General features: G+C 33.2%; 1 protein-coding gene across 2 annotated transcripts in view; it reads left to right on the top strand.

Moving 5' to 3' along the window:
• The first annotated feature begins 4461 nt into the window (after window positions 1-4461).
• The window catches only part of LOC129908814 (REST corepressor), an 81754-nt gene continuing 74334 nt past the window's right edge, over window positions 4462-11881 (top strand). Inside the window, exons 1-2 of one of the 2 annotated variants that reach the window (XM_055985603.1) lie at window positions 4462-5607; window positions 5667-5714. In XM_055985603.1, the coding sequence (XP_055841578.1) occupies window positions 5484-5607; window positions 5667-5714 (172 nt within the window). In that variant the 5' untranslated portion in view covers window positions 4462-5483. The remainder of the gene's footprint in view (window positions 5608-5666; window positions 5715-11881) is intronic. The other variant, XM_055985604.1, reaches the window with a different exon arrangement.

The raw sequence follows: 11881 nt of genomic DNA, 5'->3' as shown, positions 1-11881 counted from the left end.
CCAAAAAACGAACAATATTTATTTTTTTTCTTTGATTTTTTTTTATTTTGACAAACAAACTTTTATTTCAATCAGAATAAATACAATAGGGGTATTCACGATCTGGTGCAACAATCCTAGTAAAAGTGTAAAATTTTATTTTTTTACAATAGATCGTGAACGCACCTCTGCTTATCTATAGTAAATATTGAATGAAATCCATGATATGATTTATATCAGCTTCACTCTTTTTTTTTACGGAGTTGTCTTTCCACCGATGCTTCTTCTTTTTTTAAATTTTTTTATAATTTCATTCTTTGTTGTGTTCGGGTTAATTTATTTTCACAAATTACATCAAAAGAAACAAAATAAAAAAGAATAAGAATAAAAAAGATAAACTGTTCATCATGGGCGACACGCGACGGCGAGCTGCCATCTGTCAAAAAAATTTTACACCATTGTATTTTTATTTTGCAATAGGGTTAGGGTATAGCAAAAGTGCAAGACCATTGTAAAATTTCAATCCATATATTTTGTTGTTGTAGTGTTGCAAGATTTTACACTTTTGCACTTTTGCAATGATACTAGACCAGTTGCATCGGATCGTGAATACCCCTAATATAAAACTTAAAATACAATAAGTCTTTTAATTCATTTGTTGTTGCTGCTGCCCTGCAAACCAAACCCACCACGTTGGTAAATGACGTTAACACGCACACATTTATAGATTCACGACATTCACCACACATCTAACACGAACACAACGATAGATTGACGATATTCACCACACCTCGCAGCTTGTAGGCAAACGTCATTAGACCGCTCAGTTTCCAGTCTTGGTATTTTTTTGTTTATGCTCAGTAGTTTAGGGGAAAATACAACCACCAACAAAGTCTAGTTTGTAGATGTATGTGTGTTTCCTTATTTACCAACATCTCTCCCATAAACAAAAAATACCAAGACTGGAAACTCGGCGGTCAACTGACGTTTGCCTACCAGCTGCGAGGTGTGGTGAATGTCGTGAACCTATTGTTGTGTAAGAGTCCGATGTGTGGTGAATGTCGTGAATCTATAAATGTGTGCGTGTTAACGTCATTTACCAACGTGGTGGTTTTCACATATATTCACAGACAGCACTGTACACAAAAGGGTTTTGGGGGGAAAGACGTACGAAAGTTTCCAGGCTTGGTATTTTTTGTTTATGATCTCTATAAACAAAAAATACCAAGACTGGAAACTCGGCGGTCAACTGACGTTTGCCTACAAGCTGCGAGGTGTGGTGAATGCCGTGAACTTATCGTTGTGTTCGTGTTCGATGTGTGGTGAATGTCGTGAATCTATAAATGTGTGCGTGTTAACGTCATTTACCAACGGGGTGGTTTTCACATATATTCACAGACAACACTGTACACAACAGGGTTTTGGGGGGAAAGATGTACGAAAGTTTCCAGTCTTAAGGCTTAACTACATACACCACTTTTTGAAAAAGTACAAAAGTGAAAATATTTTTTTTCTGGCTAGCGCAATTGTTTTGTGAAAAAGAGTATACAAATTGTTTATTAGACCAAAAACTAAGCTTTCTGCATTATTTGTTTTAATTTTTCAGGCCGAAAAACTATACGAAAATGCGTTTGAAAATTTTCACTTTTGTACTTTTTCACTTTTTGAGCCAATGTAGTTAAGCCTTTGGTATTTTGTGTTTATGGATCTCTCCCCTCAAAAAAATAAAATTGTCATTAAAATTCTTTCAACAAATTGGAAAATTTAACTTAAAATAAAGGTACGCATTGCTGAAATGTAGCTTAGCAATTATTTTCTAATAAATAATTGTGTTTTTGTAGAAAATTTTCTTCTCCGGCAACCTAACCACCGCCAACAATCAACAGCTACAATTGTTTTCAACAATTTGTGGAACTAAATCACACACCACTCCAACTCCAGCCGCTGCGTTGACCAGTGTCAACAATAACAGAAAATGATGATAACATGAAAATAATTTCATGATTGTGAAAAAAAAAAATAAAAAATTTTTAGTGTACAAAAAATAAATCGTGTTCTTTCTTTTTGTTGCAAATGGCTTCAAATGCGATACGTCATTCTTTTTTTGTTTCTTTTTGTGGTAGGTTTTCACTGCTCAGACTCGGGTACGACTTCGGCTCCGTTTTCTTCGAGTGGAGATTTTCACCACACTAATACATATGCAATTGGCTTCGCGGTGATTATAATTTTCATACTAATTTGAGCCACCGTGGGACCCGCTTGGTAGTCGAGGTCGGACTCACTTCGGAGCCTATTCGGACCGAGGTCGGACTCGTTTGCTTGAAGAGCACCCTTCAAGCAAGAAAACTGAGTTCAACAAAGAAACTCCGACCTCAGACCGCGAAAAACGGGCTTGCACTCACACACTTGCAACTTTTTGTGTATGAACACAAAGTCGAACGAGAATCGTGGTGAAAAATGAGAAAAGGAAAAGAAAGACAAGGCCAACAAGAGCCAAAGCGTCATTTTGTTATTTTTTGTTGAAGTGTTTGGTCGCGTCGTGTCTCGTGTCGTTGTTTGTATAATGTTAGTTTATTAATTATAAACAATTTTATTAAATTATAAACAATATGGAAAACAAAAAAGGTATGTTTTATATATCGCTCAAAGTGTTTTGGTTAAAATGTTGTTTCTTCTTGTGTTGTAGATGTAACCTCTAATGATGAAGAAAAATCTAGAAGGTGAAACATGCGATTGGGTATCTAAAAAAACACCCACAACAACAGCAGCATCAAATGAAATAAAATGAAAAAAAATGTATTGTATTTTATATTGTATTTATTGTGAAAATTTCGTTTGCCAAAATAAAATAAAAAATAAAACAGTTTCAGTGAAAAAAAAAAATAAATCTTGTTCTTTTATTGGTGGCAAATGCGAAATGTCATCCCTTTCTTATTCCTCTTTCTGGTAGGTTTTCGCTGCTCCGGCTCAGGTCCGCCTTCGGCTCCGTTTTCTCGGAATGGAGATTTTCACCACACCAATACATATGCAATCGACTTCGCGGTGATTATAGTTTCCATACTAATTTGAGCCGCCTTCGGACCAGTTTCTGATCCGTATTCGGACTCAGCTCCGCCTTAGGCGGAGCGGATTCGGACCGAGGTCGGACCTGTTTGCTTGAAGGGTAGTGCTTTGCCACCTACCCTTCAAGCAAATAAGTCCGACCTCGGTCCGGATCCGCTCCGCCTGCGGCGGAGCTGAGTCCGAATACTAATCAGAAACTGGTCCGAAGGCGGCTCAAATTAGTATGGAAATTATAATCACCGCGAAGTCGATTGCATATGTATTGGTGTGGTGAAAATCTCCATTCCGAAAAAACGGAGCCGAAGGCGGACCTGAGACGGAGCAGCGAAAACCTACCAGAAAGAGGAATAAAAAAGGGATGACGTTTCGTATTTGCGACCAAAAAAAGAACAAGATTTATTTTTTTTTTTCACTGAAACTGTTTTTTTTTTATTTAATTTTGGCAAACGAAATTTTCACAATATATACAATATAAAATACAATACATTTTTTTCATTTTATTTTATTTGTTGTTGCTGCTGTTGTTGGTGTTTCTTTAGATGCCCAATCGCATGTTTCACCTTCTGCCTTTTTCTTCATCATTAGAGATTACATCTACAACACAAACAGAAACACATCACTTTAATCCAAAAACTTTGAGCGATATATACAAAATACCTTTTTTTGTTTCCATATTGTTAATAGTTTGATATAATTGTTTATAATTATACTTATATTTTATTAACGACACGAGACACGACGCGACTAAACACTTCAACAAAAAATAACAAAATGACGCTTTTGCTCTTGTTGGCTATGTCTGTCTACTTTTTTTTCCCTTTCTCAGTTTTCACCACGATTCTCTTAGACTTTGTGTTCATACACAAAAAGTTGCAAGTGTGTGAGTGCAACCCCGCTTTTCTCGGTCGGAGGTCGGACTGTCTTTTCTGGACTCCGTTTTCTTGCTTGAAGGGTATATATACATATATGCACATTTTCGATTCGATTCAGCTTCCCACCCTTCAAGCAAAAAAAAGGAGCTCTTAAAGCCCCTCCGACCTCAAAACGCGAAAAACGAGGTTGCACTCACACACTTGCAACTTTTTGTGTATGAACACAAAGTCGAAGGAGAAAAAATGAAAATACCAATACATATGCAATCGGCTTCGCGGTGATTATAATTTCCATACTAATTTGAGCCGCCGTGGGACTCACGTCGGAGCCGATTTCGATTTCTTTGCTTGAAGGGCGAACCCCGAATCGGATCGACAAGTCCGGATTCAATTAGATCCAGGTATACATAGACCTAAATCCTGATTCAATTCGAATTCAAACGTTGCGAGAGTTAACTATTACACGGAGACGCAAGAGGCGCGTCAGGCGTAACTTTGAAAATTCCACGAAAAGGAGAAAAGTCATTATGGCATCCCCTTCTAGCTCATTGAATTTCAAAAAGAATCAAGCCTTTAGCATCACCGTGTAATATCGTAATATATTTATTCCAATATTTATATGCTCATCATACTAAATACAATTATTGATGATATAGTTTAAAAATATATTGCGAATTTTTTAAATAATTAAAAATTGTTATCTTTTATGATAAAAAAAATTACTTGTCGTTCATGTGAAAATCTAATGAAAGGGTGCTGTGCTTTGACCAAACAAAGCGTAGCGACGCATGGCATCGCATATAAATTTTTGTGTAGTACGGCAGCATGAAAAAGTGTAAGTGGCCCGTCAAATAGAAAATAGTCGTTGGTCTAAAAAATTGTGTTTCACAAGACGCGTTCTGCTCCAAAATTGTTTTATTTTTTAACAAAAAAATTATTTTAAATTTATCAAAACCACGAGAGGTTGAATAAGTAGTCTGTGTTTCGTTTTGTTAGCTATCGTTATTTAAATTTCACTCAGAAAATAGTTAACTACATTTTTGAAAAGACTGAAAAATCTTTTCTTCGTCTAAGAGCTGTCAGATCGTTTGTTTAAGCTTTAAGCTCATTTTTGGCGTTTTTTTCCGCTAAAGCGATTTGAGACTAGCTCGATTTTTTTTTTTTTAATTTGTTACAAATTAAAAACTAATAGAATAAGTTGCTAAAGGACTAATGAAATTGCGACCCAAAACCCAAGCTAAATTAAGTATTGGGCAGGGGAAACGATTACTAATTTTATTTGGACCAACGAAAAACTACGGGCGTATACTGAAAGTGTCGCTCAATATTGCGAAGAACAGTTGCTGGCGTTACAATTTTATTTTTCTGTGACTGCATAATTTCTGATTCTGTCAGTCGTTGGCTGTTTTCTTGATGCGATGCGTGTGAATTATACTGGCAGCGTTTTGTAAATCACAAGTCAGATAAATTTGTGTGTTGCTCTGGAGTTTTAATTTAAACGTGGAAAGATAATTTAAAATAGTTAAACTGGAGAAACAAAATAGCAGATCAAAACTTATTCGTGATAAAATGGTTTTGGCGGAACGAAATTCGGACATTGTCCGAAATGGCCGAAGATCTAGAGGGCCTAGTCCGAACGGAAATGTTGTTGGTGCAAGTGGGACTCCTGAGACAAGTTCTGATGATGATAATTGTAAATAATGTAAATAAAACGCGTTTTGAATTTTTTTCAATTTTGTATTTTTGTTTCAGCAATCAAGCGAAATGGCAAGGCCAAGACAAAACAAAGCGAATATGAAGGTAAGGCCTTAAAATACAAATAGTCTAAGATAATTTAAGTTACTTACAATGATACCCCTACTATTATTAAAAATTTGAATATTCATACTATTTAAAACATGGATAAATTATGGAAATTCGTAAGTCATTAGTGTTACTCCAATGAAGTTTTCGTCTATTCACCTCTAAAAGTTATATAGGCAGCGGTATAATCCATTGTGGATTCGGGACTCAACCTACAAGCTTCTCCAGTAAGCTATATCCTTGGCCAGCTGCTTCCAGTTTTGCACACCTTAGCGTAGTCCCTCTGGGTTGTCCATGCGCTAAAAATGACCTAGCCACCCTAGCCGCTGCTCTTACCTCCTGTTTGGATAGGTTATCGTCTTTTTACAATCCGTAGTTGTTGTGTTCTCCAAACGGGACAGAAAATCGGCAGAAGAATTTTTTCTCGAGAAAATCCCAAGTGTTTTCATCCACCTTCGTCGAAGTCCATGCCTCTGCACCATATAATAGGCGTTTTTCTTTTTTAGCTCAGAAAAGAGTTCTGAACAGAGATCATATCGAGAATGTTCTGAACATCCTCGAAACAAAGCTTGTTCTTAGCGCTCAGGATAACATATTTTTAAAATACATCTGAGCATTTGTCTATTTACTATATATTTACTTTACTACTGCACTCTTGCGAAATTTATTTAATTGTTTGGAGATTTTATTTTCAACTTCAATTGTCAAAAGCTTGTGTTCAGCATTTAACTCAGATCGTTCAGTTATTCTGAGCCCATCGAGCCCGCTCTGAACGAAGAAAGATACACGAATTTGAAGCTCTGAACTAAATCAAGGCGCATTTCGTGTAGGAATCCGGTGATTCCAAACTTTGTACTAACAAAATAAAGCAGACGTAAAATACTTTTATAATAATGCAATTTTTATTTTTTTTTTGTCAAGAGAAGACTGAAATGTACGTTTTCAAAATTAGCACTCTTTCTTTATTTTTGACTATTTTTAGTTGAAAGCAAGTTTTTGAAATTCGATAAAAACGTAATAATTGGTTAGTTTTTTCTTCGATTATCTTTTAATCGACGATTTTTCTATTTCATACCAAATAATCAAACATACAGTGACGAGCAAAAGTGGTCAAATGTTTTGCCTTTTTTGAAAAAGTTGTTTAAAACTTAGTGTTCTTTACATAAATTAAATAGTTTTTATTTTATTATTTTTCTATATTATGCCACCATTAATTTTCCTGGTTAAAAATTTAAAAAATGCTTCATTGTCCAAAAATGGAGAGTATCATATTGGTATTTGGACTTGACCAATTCTGCTCGTTTTGGAAAAAGGCTTTTGTTTCAATATATTGAGTGTACTAGAATTAATCTTAACCACTTTTAACCACTTTTAACAATGCCTCGAGATAGGATCTATCAATCTGTGAAGAAATAATTTTAAAATTATGTCTTATTTCAGCTTAATGGAAAGCTCAAAGCTCATCGCTTTTAGACTTGTGTTTTTTTACTGCGCTTACAATTTCTTCAAAAATTTCAACAGATTTTCAGCAAAAATGGGTCAGAGCCTTATGCTGACTACGCAACTGTCTTAAATTTCTGATTTCCGAAGCAATATTTGACAATTTTAAAGGTTTTGGTGGGGTCTTCATCTAGTTGAAAAATTATATCATACAACACGGAGTCTTCTTTTGCCAAAAAACTTGGTAAATTGTTTCGTTTTATATCAGGATAGGTTCGCTTTTTCATTATTTTTTCAAAATTAGCTAGCAATCTACAAGATAAAACCGGAAAATATTCTTGAGTCCATAATAATTTATGTCCGTTCTATAAACTTGATAGTGCTGAAATGTTTTTTCCAGTTTTGGATAGTATCTAGATTTGCATTCTATTTCTTCTGAGTTCTCGTCAATCCAATCTACTTTTCCCATTGGTTATTGATTCTTTTTTGTGGTTATAGTTAAAGTTTTAGTAAAAGTTTTAGTAAAAATTCATATAACCTAACGATTTTTGACTTAAAAAAAAAGGTTTGGTGATGTTCTGTTTGAGTTTTTGGGGGGAGTTCCCGACCTTTGATAAAATTTGAAGATATGATGAAGAGGAAAATCTATCTTGATATAAAACGGTATAATTTAACAAGTTTTTTTTGGCAAAAGAAGACTCCGTGTCGTGTGATATCATTTTTCAACTACATGAGGACCCCACCAAAACCTTTAAAATTGTCAAATATTGCTTCGGAAATCAAAAATTTAAGACAGTTGCGTAGTCAGCATAAGGCCCTGACCCATTTTTGCTGAAAATCTGTTGAAATTTTTCAAGAAATTGTAAGCGCAGTAAAAAAACACAAGTCTAAAAGCGATGAGCTTTGAGCTTTCCATTAAGCTGAAATAAGACATAATTTTAAAATTATTTCTTCACAGATTGATAGATCCTATCTCGAGGCATTGTTAAAAGTGGTTAAAAGTGGTTAAGATTAATTCTAGTACACTCAATATATTGAAACAAAAGCCTTTTTCCAAAACGAGCAGAATTGGTCAAGTCCAAATACCAATATGATACTCTCCATTTTTGGACAATGAAGCATTTTTTAAAATTTTAACCAGGAAAATTAATGGTGGCATAATATAGAAAAATAATAAAATAAAAACGATTTAATTTATGTGAAGAACACTAAGTTTTAAACAACTTTTTCAAAAAAGGCAAAACATTTGACCACTTTTGCTCGTCACTGTAGGTCTTATGCTTCCCCTGGAAATTGCATTCTTAATATGAACTTAACACGGCAATATCTCTATAACCACTCATACGACGTTAAAAAAAATTCAATACTTATATGCAGAAGCCTTCGTTTGATTTGACACCAGCCTCATGGCTGTAAGCCTTTGGCCCAGGGAATCAATTTCCGATCTGTGAAACTGTGAAGTGATAAAAAAAATATCATTAAAGTTTTCATATGAAAAGTTTTTGAAGTTTGTTTTAATTTCTTCTATTTAATTTTTGAAGTTTGTTTAAATTATTTATAAATTAAATTTTAAAACTTATCACTTCACAGTTTCACAGATCGGGAATTGACCCCAGGTCCCATATAATTTTGCCTAACCTACTTTGTGGGGAAATTATTCAACTTTTGGAGTGACTTAGGGCCATTTTTTTCACTCGGAGTTGAACATAACTTGAGAATTTTTAATATAAAAATTCTCAAGTTATGTTCAATAAGTTATGTTCAATATAAAAGCTGTCATTTTTTGTTTTGATTTTAATTGTGCGAATATTTCTCGAGTGCTCGTGGTTTTTATAACTAAAAACAATTTTTAATTATATTTTTCGCACTAAAAACAAAAAAAAAATAGAAAAAATAAACAAAAAACGATAAACAAAAAATTCGTATAATTTACATTTTGTTTGTTTTTTTTTTTTTATTTTGACAACTGACGTTTAAATGACTGTTCTAACTTGTTCTGACGTTGTCCTGTCCTGTTCTGATCTAGAAAAATCCTCGTTGAACATACTTAATTATAAGAAGTTTTTAACCTACAGAGCTGTGGTTACGCTCAAATTATACCAAAATTTATCACCTTTACCTGGTTTTCATAAACATTTTCTATAATATGCACCATTTACATGGGTTGGGGTCGAAATTCTGTAAATTCAAAATTCTGTATTTTAAAATTCTGTAAATTAAAAATTCTGTATTCTAAAATTCTTTTAAGCTACTGGTGTCTATCTTTACTACATCTAAAAATATCAGTACAATGCAATTATTATTCACATTTTGTCAAACAATTTTGTTTAAAACTCATTTGGGTTTTTTCTTGTTTTTCAAGAGAAACTTTTCGTTGGTCGTTGATTTGACATGAAATGTTATTTTAGGCCATTCAAAATAGTGAAACAGTTTGTATTAAATGTTCTATGCAATATACCAAGTCTAATGGCTGCCGCTCCACCCATTTTATCTGTATTTATAAAAATACATATAAAAAAAAACTGCACACAAGGCCATAAGGATGCAATTAAATTTTTTTGTTTGTCATACTTTTTTCGGTTTGTTCACACTCGATTATGTTTTACTCAAGGATTTTTCTATGGAATAATCCTTGATTAAAAGATAATCGAACGTGAACAAACTGGCCCTTAGTTTATAATAAATCAGTGCCGTGAATTAAGGTAGAGAGAAATAAGGTAGAATCGACTGTATTTCCACTTTATATTGGAAATAATGTTGAATTCTACCATTTTCGGTATTCGACTTTATTTCAAAAAATTAAACTAAAAAATGGTAATAATGTCGATTACCATTTTGACCACTGAAATCCGAATTTTGGTGTTGGACTTTATTTCCTGGATGAAAAAGATATTCTCGATTTTATTATCAGCTATTCTATTTTATTTACAAAAAAAAAAATATATATATGTATAAGTACAAGATTTCAATCAAACAATCCCCGCCCCGTGCACTGCTTTGTAAGTAAAATAAAAATGCTTCAAATATACATTTGATTTACTGGATTTTTTGACTAGTTAGAGAAGCATTCAAAGGTGTTTAGCTAGATAGAGGGAATGTGGACACTATTAATACTAGCCGTGTTTTATTGGTAGTCAGTATTTTACTGAGTAAACATTTTATGCTGTAAACAACAACAACAAACGACTACTTTTATTTATTATTTACAATCCTTTACTGTTGAAAGTCAAAAATTTATAAGTTTATAAATAAATTTTCTCTGTAAACCAACAAATTAAAAACTTTTGTTTATCCAATAAAACACTACTACTAATAGAACTTTATTTCGACTTTATTTCCCAGATTGTCTTTATTAGCTGTGTTTTATTTTCCTCGTGATCCAGATCAGATCCTTGTTTTTATTAGCTTTAAAACAAAAGCTGGATTTTGTTTTGTTATTGTTTCGCAAATAAATTCAATGATCTGATCTGGATCTCAGGAAACAAAAACACAGCTATTGTTACCAATTACATTTTTATCTTATTGCCATATTTTTCTTGGCAGACAACATTTCTGCTTTATAACCATTGATGTTCGACATAATTACTCATTTTTTCGAAGTTTTTACTCATTGTTACGGAAATAAAGTCGACTATGAAAAAAGGTAAATGTCGAACTTATTTCCAATATAAAATGGAAATAAAGTCGATTCTACCTTATTTCTCTCTACCTTAATTCACGGTACCTATTAAATGAATCCCTCGAGATCTGTTTACTTTAAAAGTCTAAGGGCCAGTTTGTTCACAGTCGATTATCTTTTAATCAAGGATTATTCTATAGAAAAATCCTCGATCCATTATCTTTTAATCAAGGATTATTCTATAGAAAAATCCTCGATTAAAAGATAATCGAGTGTGAACAAACCGGCCTTAAAACTAACCAATTATTACGTTTTTATTGAATTTTAAAAACTTGCTTTCAACTAAAAATAACATTTCAGTCTTCTCTTGACAAAAAAAATAAAAATTGCATATTATAAAAGGATTTTACCTCAGCTTTATTTTGTAAGAAAGTTTGGAATTACCGGCCTCCTACACGAAATGCCCCTTGATTTAGTAAACAAAATAAAATCCTCAATTTTTTAACTTTTTTTCATTGAGTTTAGGTTAGAATTCTAGTCTTACCTTGATAGAAAATTTAATTTTCAATAAAAAGTGTCTTTGAACCATTTCAAAGTTAGGCTTGGCTTTTCGAGTTAAATAAAAAAAAAACAGAAAACCGATCAGTGTTGCCGTTTTCTCAGAAATGCACCAATGGATTTAGTAGCATTTTTGGCTGAAATATTAATTTATGCCAAGGAATCATATTCAGCAATAAAAACTCTTGAACGAATTTGTTCTATTTTTGCTTTGGAGCTCCGGTCTATCAAATAGACTATAAAAGAAAATGGGCAAATTTGTATCGAACGCGAACGTTGCGCGGCCAAGAATGATTTTGTCATTTATTGATGTAGTCAAGCCGTAAATGTATTGAAAACTCTCGAAAAAAGACCCAACACTGTTGGTTTAAAAAGCTATTATTATGAGTTCAAAATTTTCAAAAACATATTTTGTGATGTTTTAATTCGATTTGAAACACAAATGCTATACCAATCGATTACACCGGTTCACAAGGGTTTTGTTGCCGACACAAAAATATACTTTTCTGGAAGTTTTTGGTGTGCTGAACTCGAATCCGAAGTCAGA

The sequence above is a fragment of the Episyrphus balteatus genome, chromosome 2 (assembly GCF_945859705.1).
Source record: "Episyrphus balteatus chromosome 2, idEpiBalt1.1, whole genome shotgun sequence".
Taxonomy (NCBI): domain Eukaryota; kingdom Metazoa; phylum Arthropoda; class Insecta; order Diptera; family Syrphidae; genus Episyrphus; species Episyrphus balteatus.
The sequence above is the reverse complement of the archived record's forward strand: the minus strand, read 5'-3'. Positions and strand labels throughout refer to the sequence as shown.